General features: G+C 40.8%; 1 protein-coding gene across 1 annotated transcript; it reads left to right on the top strand.

Moving 5' to 3' along the window:
* The first annotated feature begins 1465 nt into the window (after positions 1 to 1465).
* Positions 1466 to 17218, top strand: LOC121302255 (calsequestrin-1-like). Its single transcript, XM_041232097.1, has 11 exons — positions 1466 to 2076; positions 10039 to 10132; positions 10845 to 10945; positions 11301 to 11412; positions 11952 to 12025; positions 12128 to 12258; positions 12753 to 12798; positions 13972 to 14026; positions 14794 to 14894; positions 15863 to 15937; positions 16561 to 17218. The coding sequence occupies exons 1-11, from the start codon at positions 1828 to 1830 to the stop codon at positions 16876 to 16878; spliced, it is 1356 nt and encodes a 451-aa protein (XP_041088031.1). The 5' UTR covers positions 1466 to 1827; the 3' UTR covers positions 16879 to 17218.
* Positions 17219 to 18517: the final 1299 nt, after the last annotated feature.

The raw sequence follows: 18517 nt of genomic DNA on the forward strand, positions 1-18517 counted from the left end.
CGATGCGTGGAGGGTGGTGCTCAGATTTCAACAGACACGCAGTTATTAATAACTGCTTTCTCCACTTTCAGTTTGGAAAGTAATATCAGTCCGTTTATTCCCTCGCGTAACTTGACTAGACCTCTTCGGAGTTTTATTAAGGCCTCGCATAATGCTGGCTGTTCTTTACGCTTTATCATACAAAATATAATTTTGTTGTGCCGTAGGGTAGTAGAATCACCCTATAGATGTATCCTATTACAGCTCTGGACAAAGGTTTTGCAGCAACCTCTCTAGAATGAACTAATTTCGCTTCATAAAGTCGAACGAAACCTGCTGAATAATGTTACGTTAATATATTGAATTACACACCGCTTTGTAGTTTTCCCAGTAAACTGACACAGATTGAAAAATGTGACAAAATTTAACAAGAGATACCGTACTACTGTCGTGGCTTCTGATATAGACTTTTGCAATACCATTTTTATAGCCTCTTTGATTGCATAAATTAAACATCTAAATTGTGTTTGTTTTTTTTATTATTATTATTATTATTTCTCAATCACGGATAACTTATCAAGCGCAATAACTTAAATTGTGTTTAATCACCCAAGTATTATTGTGTTTACGTTTTCTTGCAGAGAACGCACGAATCCTGGATATTGGAATTGACTCTACAGCAGCGGCTGTTCTTGATGATGCATAGTTGATCCCTCTAGTCTCTATAAATCGCTTTGGATAAAGGCGAGTGCTAAATGACTTAATAATAATAATAATAATAATAATAATAATAATAATAATAATAATAATAATAATAATAAATCTGTGTGAACCCAATTCACCGGTGTCTTATAACAGTTACACCAAGTTTCAAGGAATCTAGAATCTGCAGATTGAAACAACCAATCGTATACCAAACCGCTTTACAACACGGTCAGGGAATAGCCAAGAAAATTCCTGAATGTCCCTGACAAGAATCCCAGCGCCACCGCAGCTGACTTAGGACTGAGGTAATAACTCGAAACGCCTTGCAAGACATTGCAACAACAGATACATGTAACTTACTGACAGGGATAAAGAGATAGGGGGGTGGAACATATACAGTCGGGTGTGGCTCCATGTTCCTGTTTATCTGTCTGTTTGAAATGAATTGCATGCGCGGCCTATTCAAGTCATCGACGAGGCAATCGCTCATTTGCCTGGCCAGTTTTCCAAGATGTTCAGTTCCAATGGTTTTGGTTTCAAACCCAACAACTAATCAAAACGGCAGAAGCAATGGGTGAAGTGGTGGGGGCACCCTGACCGGAACCCCAGACCCCGATTGAAAACGATACATTGTTGCTGTCGTCCATATCATATCAATTCACATCGATTCCAGCTCGATGAGTCCCGCCAAACTTCCAATGCGTGTTTTTTTTTTTTTGTTTGTTTTAGGCAGAGCAGCCCCTTCAAAACTTAATATGGCAAAGAGGTCGGAGCCAGACAGAGTGTGAAACGGAGCTAGAGGGAGGCCAGCTATCCGTGTCAAACATAGCTCTCCCTCTTTCTCTCCCTCCCCCTTTTCCCTTCGGCTTTTTTACCCAGCCCACACACCCTCCTCTCTTTTCACACTTTGTTGGTCCCCCGTCCCGAGAACGGTCGCCACTTTGCTACTCTGAGGACCAACCCCGCCTCCCTCCCTCCCATCCCATCCCGTCCTGGTTGAGAGAGAACAGTAAGATATCGTGAAACTCGAAGAGTTCGTGGGGTTGTTTTTTTCCGGTAGGGTATATTGTTTTTTTGTTTTTGTTTTTTTGACCGGGAAAACGTAAACAAGTTTGAAAGGTAATTTAACTGCGGCGTCTAGTCATGAAGTTAGCCTGGCTGCTTCTCGCGGCTCTGTGCCTCTTCTCCTGCGGGGTCGGGAGGGTCTGTCAGGCGGAAGAAGGGCTCGATTTTCCCGAGTACGATGGCAAGGACCGTGTGCACGACCTCAACACCAAGAACTTCAAGGCTGTCATGAAGAAATATGACGTCATGGTCATTCTGTACCACGAACCCGTGGAGAGCGACCGTGCCTCCCAGAAACAGTTTCAGATGGAAGAACTCATTTTAGAGGTGCTGGCGTCTGTGTGTCTGTCTGCCTGTTAATAATAATAATAATAATAATAACAATAATATAATAATATAAAATAGTCCACACAATAATATATAATACTGTATATGTGTTTATTTATCCAAGGCGACTTGACATCATTTTATTACATTCTTTTTTTGTCTAGACTTTAGTATATAATGTATAAAAAAAAAATATATATATATATATATATATATATATATATATATATATATATATATATATATATATATATATATGATATACTGATATGTACAATAACATACTATCCCTAACACGTTATTGAGTCAGGACAGGACATCCTGAAAATATCATATAAGGTTTGAGTAAATTAAAGGGTTTGTTATTCTACAGGGATTCTGTTGCGCTAACAGGTGTCGACTCTGCTATAGCGGCGTTCTATCCATATACAGCTCTGGCCAAAAGCTTTGCATCACCCTATAAGATTAACTATTCTCAGAGTTGACAATGCTACGTTAACACCTTGAATGATAAGCCACCGGTTGTGTAGTTTTCCCCATGCACTTAACTGACAGGAGTGTGCCATTGCCAAATCTAACATGAAATGCCACTATTATGGCTCCCGGTAGAGTTTTATGCGATTTCATTTGGTAGTTTAATTGATTACACGACGTTAAATAAAATCTCTGGATTTCATATAGATTTATTTTGCTGTATATGGAAATAACTGTACGGCATTTCCACCCAGCACTCCCCTGCCTACTTTCCTGGGTGAAAGTGGTTTGTTTTTAAGAAGCACGTTTGAAAAAGCCTTCCTAATGCTTCCTTAGTCAGGTCTGTTCTGTCGGGACCCATTGCAGTCAATTGCTCTACATGGAGCTTCAGTCAACCTTTTGGCGTGTCAGAATGCTTAAAACTGCAACGCTAATATACTGTAGACAGATATTTCAGTATCTCTTAAAGGGGTAACGACCACGCGTAATGAAACGTTTTGCATCAGAATCTTTCGGATATAATCTATATATATAGATATATTATATATATATATATATATAATATATATATATATATATAATCATATCAACAGCATTTAGATATTTTATTTAACATCATGTAATCAAAGAAACTACAAAATGATCTCGCAAAAGTCTACCGGAAGCCATAACAGTAAGTGTTTCATGTTAGATTTCGAAATGTCAGATTTTTCTGTTAAGTATCTGGAAAACTACAAAGCGGCGTGCAATTCAATATGTTAATGTAAACATTAATCAACAGGTTTCACTCGACTTCATGAAGCGAAATTAACTCATTCTGTAGGGCGATGATGTAAAACTTTTGGACCAAAGCGATAGCTGCACGTCAGTGAAAGACTTTTCTGTACAAAGAAAGAAGGCTCCAAAAATCCCTCCAAGTTTGATTAAAGCTATCAGTCTTGTGGATCTGAAGCAGCAATCGCGGGATGGTAAGAGTTAATCATCCACACTGCTGTCCGAAGCACTCATCCCTTATCCTCTCGGCTTCATACTGGAAACAGGTGGCAGATGCGCTAGAGAGTAGAGTACTGTAGAGTTGAGTTAGAGTACTGCTCAACACCAAACTCTATCTCCGGGAAAACTGGACCGATCGAAGACTTTGAAACGAAAAGTATTAGGTTTCTTTTAGTGTTTCTAAATATATCGCTGGGGGTTTATAGCTATTATAAACAAGCTGCATATTCATAATTTCCAAATAGCCCCTTCATATATTCTATTCCCGTACCACTCTGGCCGCACGTTTAGCATCACCCTTTATAGAATGAACTAATTTTGCTTCATGAAGTCAAATCTGCTGAATAATGTTACGATAATATACTGATTTCCATACCAGCGCTTCGTAGTTTTCAACAAATGGCAACAATTCTGAAATTTTAAAATCGAACATGAAATATGCTGTGCGGGTATTATGGCTCCCGGTAGACTTTTTTTTTTTTTTTTAATAATTTTGTAGTTTATTTAATAACACGATTTTAAATAAAATATCTACATTATGTTCATATAGTTTTTTTTTTTTTTTTTAATTATGTCTCAATCCTAAAATTCTACGTGACGCTACACTTTTGGTCGTTACCGTGGGTGCTGAATTGTTACTCAAAATTCTGGCCCTGAAACGCATGACTAATGTATGTGTGTGTGTGTGTGTGTGTGTGTGTGTGCGTGTGTGTGTGTGTGTGTTTGTGTGTGTTTGTGTGCGTGTGTGTATGTGTTTATTAAAATTATATGTATGTGTTACGCTTGTAGGTATTTTGTCCTGCTAATTTATTGTTTAGTTGTCATGAGATATTCCAGTATTTTTAATTAAACAACAGATTTCTGTTCTAATATTTGATTATATTGGCTTTTATTTCGCTGTGTCATTACACTGTCATAGAGACAGTCTGGTTAATGCAGTGATGTATGTTACTGTAGATTCATTAAGAGAACACCCGGTGCTCTGCTGGCCGGTCTAATGCAAATGGGTCGAATCTCAAGACTAAAAACACATTGATCTCACTTAGCTATTTTAAGTATTTCTAGCTAAATAATAATAATAATAATAATAATAATAATAATAATAATAATAATAATAATAATAATAATAAATCTCAGCCACTTCACATTCTCATTCACACCATAGACCTCGAGTGTACGGTTTTATAAGAAACACACACACACACACACACACACACACACACACACACACACACACACACACACACACACAGTCAGTTTAAAGCACCATAGCTGGTACTACTTTAGATTAAAGGAAGTTCTCGGTTTCTAAGCCTTGTTTTCGGGTTATCCGTTTGCACTCGCTAGGTCGTTCCACCTCAGCAGTGGGGTCCCTGACTAAAGGAAAGCACGTCAGTCAATATGAGGAAGCAGCTGACTGGCGAAGGGGGCGGGAGCAGGTTCGCTCTCTAGACGACAGAATGAAAGCAGGTCTTGCAAAACAAGAAAGTCTTCATTAATATATATATATATATATATATATATATATATATATATATATATATATAACGAATGGATGTGCATCAGAAATCGTATGAAACTCTTTCATCAGCTACCCTGACTTTAATAGCTAGTGGGTCGGCAGGCTGCTCCAATGGTCTAGGAGAGATAATTGCGCTAATCTGTAGCATGTGGTTTAAGGTGAAACTCAGCGTGGTAGCGTTCGTTCAAATGACCACAGGTGCGGATACTGTATAGGTTCAAACGCATAGCTCGTCACTTGTGGCATTGCCAGTGTTGCAGCTTGCAGTGTCTGGCAATGCAATTGAATTATGTCCTATAGATTAATAAGGCGGTATTGTGTTGTTTATTATTGTGTTCTCCCTTTTGAGTTGAAGGTGTAGGTTGAGTGGCGTCTCTCCTCAACGCTGGTGGCGTGTTTGTTATGGGTGACAGGACTAATCAAATCGTGATAAGTCTGGTAATGTACAGCTGTGGCCAAAACTTTTGCATCAACCACGATGTTAGGATTGAGACATTATTACAATTTAAACTATTCGAACATGATTTAGATTTTTTTCATTTTCATGTAATCAAAGAAACTACAAAATGAGATCGCAGAAAAGCCTATACCGGAAACACGGTATAGTAGCACGGTAATATTTCATGTCAGATTTGGAAATGTCACATTTTGTTTAAATTTTTGTCAGTTTTTCGTCATGTGGAAAAACTACAAAGCGGTACTTAATTCAATATGTTAACATAACACTGTTCACTACCTTTCATTCGTTTCAAGTTTCAAGGAAAATGTGTTCATTCTATAGGGTGATGCTAAATGTTTGTGTTGAGTTTACATGTTAAATAGAAGACAGTATTCAAGAGTATGAATTCAGCAGCGGAAAGCACTTCTTTTGCTTCGAGTTTGGTTTGTGGAAACTAAAACCGCGGTACTGGGTGCGGTTGGGAAAAAAAGTGTTGCAAGGCGCATTTCACACTGCAGGGGGCGCTGGAGGTTTCGCGTTTGAGGATGTTTGTCAGTTTAGAAAGTGCCGAGTCAGACTCGAAGGATGTTCTCCAGTCTGAAGGTTTTTAGTCCTGCATTTCTTTGATTCACCACGATGGGTATTGCTGGCATTCTAAGTGTCTGTCTGTGGAGACAGAACTGCTCAAGGGAGCCTCTGTGTGGCTTGGAAACTGGATTTCAGGAGACTGGGTTTCAGGCCACTGCGCGGCACAGCAGACAAGGAGACTTGGGGTTTGATACAGCCTCCTCAAACTAGGTGTCCCGCCAGACGGGGGTCTCCTGGAACCAGGTTATAAGCCGCCGTTTCGTGTTCCCTAGGCTTCAGGGCCGCCTTCATTGCCAGTAACCAACCAGCTGCTTCCCCTACTGACTGACAGCCTTTGTAGCTAGTAAGATGCATGGATTCAGAAGACACGTCGTGCTTTAAATCAGGCATCCTAAACTCTTGTGTTTCAAGGTGTGTGGCTCCGTGTTCCCCTTTCTCGCACTGTTTGAAATTAACTGCATGTGTGGCTTATTAAAGTCGTCAATTCAAATAGACAAGCGCTAATCTGCCTGACAATTTTACCAAGATTTTCAGTTCCAGTGGTTTGATTTCAGCCAGTCAAAGCTACGGAAGCAACGCGGTGTTCGAATACATTCGCACACTCTGCTGTATCACGCATGTCATCTGTTTTATTTATAATCTCCCAAAACCTATAAACAGCTTCCAAACAGAGGCGCCTGATCTGGTATAACAAGACTTCTGTTGTAGGCAGTTGGGTTCGGTTTGCTTTCCCCCACCCGTCCTCACCCCACCCCACTCAAGTTCAAGTCCAGTAACACACACACACACACACACATATATATATATATATATATATAACGTAGAATAAACTCATTTTGCTTCATAAAGTACTAAACTGTTGTCCAGTCGCAGAGAGTGTTTGCCTGTCCATGCTGTGTACTCGAAGGAGATCTCCATGGAGAATTCCTTCACATTTGCTGAGGGCAGTGTTACCGAATGCTGCCTCAGTAGTACTGTACGTGTCAGCATAACCCCTGCAATGCAGACCTAATGCCATGACCCAGAAAATAGCTAGGGGATGGGATATGCGTGTGACTCTAAATTTAACTGCATTGCTGCTGACTAGCAGCGCTGGGTAACAAGACTCTATATTTAGGGCAATGTGATTTACTGAGATCGCGATTCTGCCCATTCAGACAATGGTCTAACCATTTAGACCCCTTTCTATTGTTCTCAGCTCCTAAAAGGCTGCAGAGTTCAAGTTACTTGCAAAATGTTCTAGTTGACTTGAAATCTGCAACTGTTTAAGCGTTAAGGTGAGGCAAAACGTTTAGTCAGAGCTAAAGTTATAAAAATAAAGTGGCGTTTTTCTTATTAAAAATGACAGGGCATTAACAGTGTTAAATCTATTTAGGGAACGTGATTGATTGCATATATTTATTCTAGACGCAGAGCAGGATACTGTAAAAGCAGATCAACATTTATAAAGCCAAATGCAAGCAGATAAACATCTGTTTTTGGCACCTGTCTCCGCGTCGCTCTCGTTAGCTGCTGTCCCGCCTCCTCGATCCCAAGCACAACGCTCCCAATTGGCGGATGCAGGTGCCCGTTACAAGCTCCAATTTCAACAGAATTAGAAAGTGCAAAACCAGCAGCAGCACGGGCTTTAACTTGTAAGGGCTGAAATGTGTGCTGTTGCTGGGCTCGCGCGTATAATTCCGTACCGAGCGAACCTTTCCAGCGACAGCAAAGGACAAACGTTTTGCATCATCATCCTGGAATTTTAGGTTTGAGACATCATTTAAAAAAATCATATAAACATTTGCAGTATTAAATTAAAAATATATATATATATATATATATATATATATATATATATATATATATATATATATATATATATATATATATATATCTACCCGACAATATTAAAGCAATATATTTTACAAGAGTTCAAAACTCGATTATTAAGTAGCACATTACTTTTATTTAAATTATTTATGTTCTATGTATAATGAACTAAGATTAGGTATTTTCACCTATCGAAGCCTTCGGTAATCAATTACAATAGAACATTATTCAGCAGCTTTCACTGGACTCTATGAAGCTGAGGGAGTTCATTCTATATAGAGGGGGTGCAATTCAATATGTTAACAAGGGAACATTATTCAGCAGCTTTCACTGGACTCTATGAAGCTGAGGGAGTTCATTCTATATAGAGGGGGTGCAATTCAATATGTTAACAAGGGAACATTATTCAGCAGCTTTCACTGGACTCTATGAAGCTGAGGGAGTTCATTCTATATAGAGGGGGTGGAATTCAATATGTTAACAAGGGAACATTATTCAGCAGCTTTCACTGGACTCTATGAAGCTGAGGGAGTTCATTCTATATAGAGGGGGTGGAATTCAATATGTTAACAAGGGAACATTATTCAGCAGCTTTCACTGGACTCTATGAAGCTGAGGGAGTTCATTCTATATAGAGGGGGTGCAATTCAATATGTTAACAAGGGAACATTATTCAGCAGCTTTCACTGGACTCTATGAAGCTGAGGGAGTTCATTCTATATAGAGGGGGTGCAATTCAATATGTTAACAAGGGAACATTATTCAGCAGCTTTCACTGGACTCTATGAAGCTGAGGGAGTTCATTCTATATAGAGGGGGTGCAATTCAATATGTTAACAAGGGAACATTATTCAGCAGCTTTCACTGGACTCTATGAAGCTGAGGGAGTTCATTCTATATAGAGGGGGTGCAATTCAATATGTTAACAAGGGAACATTATTCAGCAGCTTTCACTGGACTCTATGAAGCTGAGGGAGTTCATTCTATATAGAGGGGGTGCAATTCAATATGTTAACAAGGGAACATTATTCAGCAGCTTTCACTGGACTCTATGAAGCTGAGGGAGTTCATTCTATATAGAGGGGGTGCAATTCAATATGTTAACAAGGGAACATTATTCAGCAGCTTTCACTGGACTCTATGAAGCTGAGGGAGTTCATTCTATATAGAGGGGGTGGAATTCAATATGTTAACAAGGGAACATTATTCAGCAGCTTTCACTGGACTCTATGAAGCTGAGGGAGTTCATTCTATATAGAGGGGGTGGAATTCAATATGTTAACAAGGGAACATTATTCAGCAGCTTTCACTGGACTCTATGAAGCTGAGGGAGTTCATTCTATATAGAGGGGGTGGAATTCAATATGTTAACAAGGGAACATTATTCAGCAGCTTTCACTGGACTCTATGAAGCTGAGTGAATTAATTCTATAGGGCGATACAAAACTTTTGGCCAGAACTGTAATGTTCAGATTCATGGAAACCGTTAAAAATAACAGTAGGCGAATACCGTACAAAAGTGTTTGTATTTACACGCTCCTTAATGTGTTGCAAAGATGTGTTCTGCGGCTAAGGGAAGTTTTCCCGCAGGAGCGGGGGGTGGGATTAATGCACGGAACAGCCTACCAGGTGAAGTAGCAGGGTCTAAAACACTGGCTCTAAAGAAATACTAGATACTGCTAGCAAGGGACCAGCCTTGATGGGCTGAATGGCTTTCTCTCGTCCGCAAACGTACGTTCTTATCGAGGCGGTGGAGGAATGACGTGTTGAGCATTGTCCAGATGATGCTGAATGTTTGCTTCAGATACAGGCGTGTCGGACTCCAGTCCTCGAGGCTCGCCTGGTCTTGTGGTTTCAGGTCCAACGCAATCTGTCGATCAACTTTATTGATCTAATCCTTTGTTCAATTGAACACGATTCATACTTTTTGTTTTCTTCTTCAAGGTGTTTTACAGTTGACGATTTAACAAAAAGGAACGGAGTTTGACACCCCTGTCTCAGAATGAAGCACTCGACTCAAGAATCCTGTGTTTTATTGGCTGAGTGGGTATTATGTGGGTACATCTAGGTGAACGAAGGCACGAAGGCATGGCAATCCATTGAAACCTCGCATTTTCAATTCTCTCTCTTGCAGTTAGCGGCCCAGGTTCTCGATGACTTGGAGGATGAAGATATCGGGTTCGGTCTCGTGGACTCTGAGAAAGATGCAGCGGTTGCCAAGAAATTGGGTAAGATCAACTGATACAGAGGAGAACGGATTGCATGTACAGCTACGAGCAAAAGAGTCTTGCATCATCACCCTATAGAATTAACTACTTTTGCTTTATAAAGTCGTATGAAAGTTGATGAATAATGTTCCCTTGTTAACATATTAATTCTATATAGAGGGTATGTAATTCAATATGTTAATAAGGGAACAAGGGAACATTATTCAGCAGCTTTCATTGGACTCTAATGGAGTGAAGATCTTTGTAATAAGTCGTCGAGTGAAGATGAGAGAAACTTTTCTACGAGCTGAAAATCGGTCTCGACGTCACTCCGATTATTATTATTATTATTATTATTATTATTATTATTATTATTATTATTATTATTATTATTATTATTATTACAGGGCAGTACATGGTTACAATGCAAGACTTAAATACAGTGTCATTGAGAGTGAGTGAAAATAGTAATACTACTGAAATTCATGAACTTGGATGCAACAAGTTATATCCACAGTGACAGATTAGCAGTGCAATCGTGGAAGGATAGCGCATCAGCTGAGGATCCAGTAGCCTGGTGCTGAGGGCAGGCAAGTCCAGCGCAGACCAGGAGGGGGTGATCAAGAGTTCTACAAGTGCAGTCTGAACAGGGGGTATTTAAACGCTCAATGCTGGTAGAAAGTGCGATCGGATGAGAAGGGTTTTGACTGGAAGTCTGTGTCGCTGTGTGCAGGTATGGATGAGGAGGACACCATTTACATCTTCACAGACGATGAGGTCATCGAGTACGACGGGGAGCTGGCAGCTGACACTCTGGTCAAGTTCATTCTGGACGTGAGTCTGTGAATCATTTGGAATTATACGTCCAGCAGTCAGCGGTGCGGTCGAGGCAGACCACAGAGATGGAGCAGAAAGGGACTTTGTGGAAATTAGATAAATGCACCTATTTATTTTCTGTGTTACTAGAATTCGGTATGCAAATAAAATGTGATTTAATGCCATAATATTTATTGTTTAAGAAAAACGATATTTTAGTGGCATTCTGCTACCTTCAGATTTAGGATTTATTTAGACCACCATCTTTTTCATTGAAGACATTTCAAAGAAAGCCCGCTGCCCGGTTGCTGGTTGCAGAGTGACGGGCAGCGCCTCAAGGCTTCTAACGGTGAATTCGAACCCTCATTCCCAGGTGATTGAAGACCCCGTGGAGTTCATCGAAGGGGAGCACGAGCTGCAGGCGTTCAAGAACATTGAGGACGAGATCAAACTGGTGGGATACTTCAAGAATGAGAATTCAGAGCGTACGTACCTTAAGACGAAGCTAAGAGGTTATGCAACGAACACACTGTAACGGGTCTCCCCCTAGTGGCTGATGGGTTAATAACAGTCACATCAGCATAAGACACATTCTGACCTCTCCACTATGGAGCATGCTCTTCCAGTTAAATGGTTTGTCTTTGGGCTGTGATGCCAATTCATTGCAACACACAACTGCATGCACTGTAAATGGACTTGCATTTGATAGGGCATGGTCGCTGTCCAATCCAAGCTGTAAAACTATATATTTTTTGTTACTCGTGTCTGCTTGCCTGACTCCTGCTGTCCTCAAAGATAGCAGCAGGTATGCATCCAGCGAATCTCAAAGCAAGCTGTAAGCCAGATAAACAGAGATCTGATCATTCAGAATTAGAACAGCAGACCCCAAAGACACTTTTGATTATTGATTTAAAAAAAAAAAGATTAAAAATGACATTTGAAGGCGCTCGTTTTTTAAGTGAATTGTCTTGGGTACACCGACTGAAGCAAACCTTGATAAAATCTATTTCTATTTTAATTCCAGACTACAAAGAGTATGAAGATGCCGCTGAAGAGTTCCACCCGTACATCAACTTCTTTGCCACTTTTGAAGCGAAGGTAAGTTGGAGTTTTCAACATCCGCTGGTAATTTAGCCACACAGAAAGGATTCAAAAACCTCTCTGGTTTATTTATTTATTGATTTTCCTCTCCGTGGCCAGATCGCTAAGAAACTGGATCTGAAAATGAACGAGGTTGATTTTTACGAACCCTTCATGGAGGAACCCAGAGTGATCCCGGGAAAGCCGTACACAGAGGATGAGATTGTGGACTACATTGAGGATCACCAGAGGTACGAGGGAGGGCTTGATATCTTACCTCAATCCATGACATCCCCGCTGTGCACCACAGTTCATCTCCTCCTCACCAGCCTCCAGCTGCTTTTTTTGGCTTTGTCTAACGGGCAAGGGCGGCTATCCTACCCCCCGCCCCCCTACCCTCCTCACATTTCTAATTTGCGTACCAATCAATGACAATTGACTTCCACATTGATTGGAAGATTATTTTCCTCTCATCCATCATTTTTACAGTGATACTGACATGCCCAGGATGTAAACTGACAGCGAAAATATTATTCTTGCAATCAGATGAAAATAACACTCCAGACTCAATGAGTTCTGCTCTTGAGTTCCTGGCTACAGAGGCAATTGTTAATAATTGGTGCTAGTACAATCACATATCCCCAGGCGTTAACAAGTCATAAAAGATTAGCGCAGGCTCACTGAAAAAATTATTATATTAAAGCCAGGGAATTGAAACTAACTTATCTTTCTTGTTTGCTTCCAGGCCAACACTGAGAAAGCTGGAGCCATACAACATGTACGAGACCTGGGTGAGTCCAGAAGGTTGCAGCTTCATAGAGTTCTTTTGTGGTAACGCCCCCCATGGTAAAACTAGCGTTATTTGTCCCTTCAGGTCTACAGTAGCACATGTCGACATTGTAAATTCTGTTCATAGCAACATACACAACAAAAACATATTTTTGGTGCGATTGCTGTTATAATATCTTAGCATCCACCTAATAAGCCGACCTGTGCTGTAATGCATGATGTGGAATTCAGAAAGCCGTACAGCTCTGGCCAAAAGTTTTGCATCACCTAGAATTTTAGGATTGAGACATCATTAAAAATAAAAAATAAACTATATGAATGTAATTTAGATCTTTTATTTAGCATATAATCAAAAGGAACTACAAAATAATATTGCAAAATGTCTACCGGAAGTCATAACATTAGTACAGTATTTGAGTTTAGATTTTTAAATATCACATTCATCAATTATCATTTTTTCATTTTTTAAGTATACGGGGGAGAACTACAAAGCGCTGGGTGTGGAATTCAATATGTTAACAAGGGAACATTATTCAGCAGCTCTCACTGGACTCTATGAAGCTGAGGGAGTTCATTCTATATAGAGGGGGTGCAATTCAATATGTTAACAAGGGAACATTATTCAGCAGCTTTCACTGGACTCTATGAAGCTGAGGGAGTTCATTCTATATAGAGGGGGTGCAATTCAATATGTTAACAAGGGAACATTATTCAGCAGCTTTCACTGGACTCTATGAAGCTGAGGGAGTTCATTCTATATAGAGGGGGTGCAATTCAATATGTTAACAAGGGAACATTATTCAGCAGCTTTCACTGGACTCTATGAAGCTGAGGGAGTTCATTCTATATAGAGGGGGTGCAATTCAATATGTTAACAAGGGAACATTATTCAGCAGCTTTCACTGGACTCTATGAAGCTGAGGGAGTTCATTCTATATAGAGGGGGTGCAATTCAATATGTTAACAAGGGAACATTATTCAGCAGCTTTCACTGGACTCTATGAAGCTGAGGGAGTTCATTCTATATAGAGGGTGATGATGCAAAACTTTTGGCCACAGCTGTAACAGTAACTCCCACCGGTTAGAAAGTGGTGAGGGAGCATGTAATTGGTGCTTTTTGAACGCTGGAATAGTAACGTACTGACAGTTTATCTCCTTGTCTTGCTTGCTGTCAGGAAGATGATATCGATGGGTTCCACATCGTCGCCTTTGCAGAAGAAGAGGACCCAGGTACCGTCAATCACTGCCTGGCCATGACCGAAAAAACAAATAGTATACTGCAGTATGAACACAAGAAAGTTTACAAACGAGAGGAGGCCGTTCGGTCCCATCTTGGTTGTTTGGTTGTTAGCAGCTTATTGATCCCAGAATCTCGTCAAGCAGCTTCTTGAAGGATCCCAGGGTGTCGGCTTCAACAACATTACTGGGGAGTTGATTCCAGACCCTCACGATTCTCTGTGTAAATAAAGTGCCTCTTGTTTTCTGTTCTGAACATAAGATCTATATACTGATGTCAGTGCGCAGATCTAATTTTAGAATGGTGGTTGAGTTCCCAATGCAAACCCAATACAGAAATACCTCTCCAAACAATGTAATTAGGACACAAGATAAAGTAAATACAGACCCATCAGGCAAGACCTCCGACTGTACCGCTCCAAGATCGTTGATCGTAGGATAATGGGTAACACTTTCCATTTGCATAGCAGTTACTTAGTAAATCCATGTGTGCTCACACATCAGTACAATGTTATTATGAAGTTACAATGTATTTTTGCATGATATAACTCTAGCCCCTTTCTGATACAACTGCATAATTCCCTATGTCGTGCAAAAAGATTTACACAGAAAATGAATCAGAACAAACACAAAATAAAAAAAATACAAACAAGTAAACAAAATAGCTATAAAACAACCCCAGCTTGTATTTGCAAGTCGATCCGGTTTTGATCCGATCTTCTCTCTCCCATCTCTCTCTCTCTCTTTCTCTTCCCACGCAGATGGTTTTGAGTTCCTGGAGATCCTGAAGGAAGTCGCTGAAGACAACACCGATAACCCAGACCTGAGCATCATTTGGATCGACCCCGATGACTTCCCCCTGGTGAGGAAAACCAAAGAAAAAAAAAATCTGCTTACGGGATTGAAACAGCTTGCAGAAAACAGCTGCCGCGTTCTAGCTGTGCCTACTGGGTGACTGAGAGCAGCGCCAGTCCATAAACCAGGGCGTTATTGAGTCCAAGAAATGGAGAAGGAAACAATGTTCTTGTTGCAAGAACAGAAACTCAGGACAAGGGTCTAAAGATGGCTATTTTTTCCAACACTAGGTAGCACAATATACATATATATTTGCTATGGGAAAGGGTTCACCTTTGATGGAGCTCTGTAGGGTATGTCTGTTGTCACGGTCTTAATTTTACAATGTGTTTTGGAACGCTGTGAAGTCCCAGCTTTGCAATTCCTCTAGTTTTGTAGGCGTTTCTTCCTGCTTTGCATCCAGGGTTGGGTGATCAAGTCCCTTTTTTTATTAATTCCAACACCTCATTGATCAAAACTACCATTAGTGATATTCTGTTAAAATAAGCTTCTCATTTTCAGATGGCAAACAAGCAAATTCAATCAAAGTGGCTGTTTGTGTGTTTGTTAGTCAATTAAACTCACTTTAAAAGGAAAGCAGTTGAACAATTGCGACGATTATTATCCTTCCTCGAAGATATTCTGATTCCTTTGAAGGGGATTGGGAATTGTTTTTAGAAATTAATTGAAAAACAAGAAGTGACCCTCCAACCTGCTTCAGTGTTCAGTATGTCGTTTACCATCGTGATGTGAATATAAAACACGACATTGTATTAAAGTAGGAAAGGTTCATTTGGGAGAAGCATAATTGTACATAGGATTAAATATAGTTCTGGCAATAGTTCTGTTAAAAGTGAAATCTCTTCTGCCCATATGAATGAGTTGCACTGAATACTTACAGTTAAGCACTAGCTTGTGAACTCTCTCTCTCTCTCTCTCTCTCTCTCTCTCTATTTTCTGCTCCATTGTATTCTGAATTCCCCTGTCTTGTTTCAGCTCATTCCCTACTGGGAGAAGACCTTCGACATCGACCTGTCTGCACCCCAGATTGGGGTCGTCAACGTCACTGACGTAAGTATAACCCTCACCTTTGTCTCGCACCCATCCTGCCTGTGCTCTCTGTCTGCATTTCTCTTGAGTTTAATCAGAACCGAAATTGTGTCACAGTACAGCACGGTACCTTTAAGATGAGGGAACACAAAGCCACTTTTTCCGGGTTGGAACTTGGTTTCAGGAGACTAGGTTTCAGGCTACTGCCTGGCACGCTGGAGGTGACTTGGGGTTTGTGATGCAGCCCCCTCAAACTAGTTCTCCTGGTGATCTCCTGGAAGGCTTCAAGCCGCTGTTCCTGAAAAAGTGGCTTCGTCTGGTTCAAAACAGTTGGGTAATATTAGTCAAATTGGGTCTTAAAAAGATCCCAAAATCAGCAGCCCTTCCTGCCTTCACCACTCTGGTTTCCGTGCTGCACTTAGAGTATCGGCTGGGAGTAGCTTTGTCAATTCCTTTGTACGATTTTAAAGACTTTCAAAGTCCACCCTATTTCTTCTTAGTTGTACGGCTAAACGAACTGAAGTAATTGATGTAGATGTAAGAAGCAGCAGTCCCCCCCCCCCCTCCAGCCCACACAGAGTACATCATGACCCAGAGTAGACATGTCTCCTCTTAGTGCCGCTCGTTCTTGTGGTTCTCCACAGGCTGACAGCGTGTGGTTGGAGATGAAGGACGATGATGACCTGCCCTCCGCTGAAGAGCTGGAGGATTGGATCGAGGATGTTCTTGACGGAGACATCAACACCGAGGATGATGATGATGATGATGATGATGATGATGATGATGATGACGACAGCGACGAGGACGACAGCGATGAGGATGATGACAGTGATGAAGATGATGACAGCGATGAAGACGACAGCGATGAAGATGACGATGACGACAGTGACGAAGATGACGACAGTGACGAAGACGAAGATGACGATGATGACGATGATGACGACGATGACGATGACGATTAAACTCTTGTCTTTCAGAAAATCCGCCTGTTGCCCCCCAGAAAAACAGGCTGATTGTTTTGTCACGGTTTCTCTACATCACTGATCCCACCTTTCCTATCCCCCGCCCACCGTCTGTTATCCCAACACCCTTCAAAAGTCACCTTTGCGTCACTCTTCTACTCAAGCACTCGTCTTCTTGTATGTAAGTCCTCCTGTCGACACACTCAACTCAAACCCGTCCGTCTTCTCGAATAACCACTGCATCGCATTCTGAAACCTTCTCAATAGTCCAGCTTTCTGACTTTCGGGAGAACTCATCATTTTGGACTGTCTAGTTTCTATCCCCCTAACCCCCCCCCCCCACCAAAAAAATAAAGGTTTTGTCCTATCCTAAATAAAGATGGACAGCCAGGTGCCCATTGCCCAAACTAATTTTGGCTACTGTGTAGATTTTAGAAAAGCCACGACTGTATTCTGTAAGGAAACACCAGTCTTTACCCATTGACAACTTAGAGTTAATTCTGCTGTACAACCAATTATTCGTCACCGTCCCTATAGTCCCTATAGCAGGTTACCCTGCGACTACACTTAGCTTCTCATTTCATAAAGGCTAATCTGCAAACCCGATCCCCAAGCGCACACACCTCCTGATCATTTCCCTTTCATTGGAGCTGGCTTTGGGCAATGGGCTTGGAAACCCAATGGGCTTCAAGATTGTGTCCCACTCCCTCTATATTAATGGTTCTCATCCCTGGTCTTGAGGAGCCCCCTACCCTGCTGGTTATTCTTCCAACCAAGCTCTCAATTGCTTCACTGAACCCTTAACTGAACTAATAATTTGCCTAATCAGTCTTAATTATTTTAAACAGTTTGGGGTTTCAAGTCAAGTGTAAGGAACTTGAATTCTCCAACTTTAAGTCAAATTATGCAAATTATCAGTTCAATTAATGGCTCAGTTAAGTAAGTGAGCGCTTAGTTGGAACAAAGCCCAGCAGGGTAGGGGGTCCCTCCAGGACCAGGGTTGAGAATCACTGCTCTATAACTTAAAGAACGGAACAAGTCAGAAAGAAAAAAACAACCAACCTTACTCCTCGGTGCCCCTGCGTCTTCTGGTTGTCATTCCAGCATTACTTAACTAAAGCCTTCATTGAACTGCAACGATTTCCTTAAAGAGCTTTTTAGTTGTTCTCAGTTCTTAAAAAAAAGATTTCAAGTTACTTACACAATGTTACAGTTAGCTTGAAACCGTTTAAGAGCTGGAAACAATTAAAAAGGCAAATTATTATAAAATCAATTAAAGGTTTAGTCAGGGAACTGAGAGCTCAGTTGGAATGAAAGGCAGAAGACACTGGGGTCCCTGAGGACCTAACTCGAGAACCACTGTCTTAAGAGTTTTCTGGCTCGGTGCATATTTCTGCTGCTTCTGAAATATGCACAGATCGGACCTAATTTGCCCAAGAGCCTTGCTTGGTTTTTTACAGCAAAGTATCAGCTCACTTTGGGGCTGGATGCGTACATCAGAGGCTGATTTGAAGTTGGGTCCGGCGTACGTTTATTTTCTTGATATCTGCAATCAAGTTTTTGTTACCTTACATGGTATTGAACGGGGAGTTTATCCCCCTTGCCTGTGAAATAAATTGCTGTACAATTAAATGTTTTC

Source organism: Polyodon spathula, chromosome 29 (genome assembly GCF_017654505.1).
Source record: "Polyodon spathula isolate WHYD16114869_AA chromosome 29, ASM1765450v1, whole genome shotgun sequence".
Classification (NCBI taxonomy): Eukaryota; Metazoa; Chordata; class Actinopteri; order Acipenseriformes; family Polyodontidae; genus Polyodon; species Polyodon spathula.

Bases quoted from the DNA above. Each gene is read 5' to 3' on its own strand.
- LOC121302255 (XM_041232097.1), top strand. From the start codon at position 1,828: ATGAAGTTAGCCTGGCTGCTTCTCGCGGCTCTGTGCCTCTTCTCCTGC. The intron at 2,077-10,038 runs GTGCTGGCGTCT...TCTCTCTTGCAG, and splicing joins TGGAAGAACTCATTTTAGAG to TTAGCGGCCCAGGTTCTCGA. The intron at 14,027-14,793 runs GTACCGTCAATC...CTTCCCACGCAG, and splicing joins TGCAGAAGAAGAGGACCCAG to ATGGTTTTGAGTTCCTGGAG.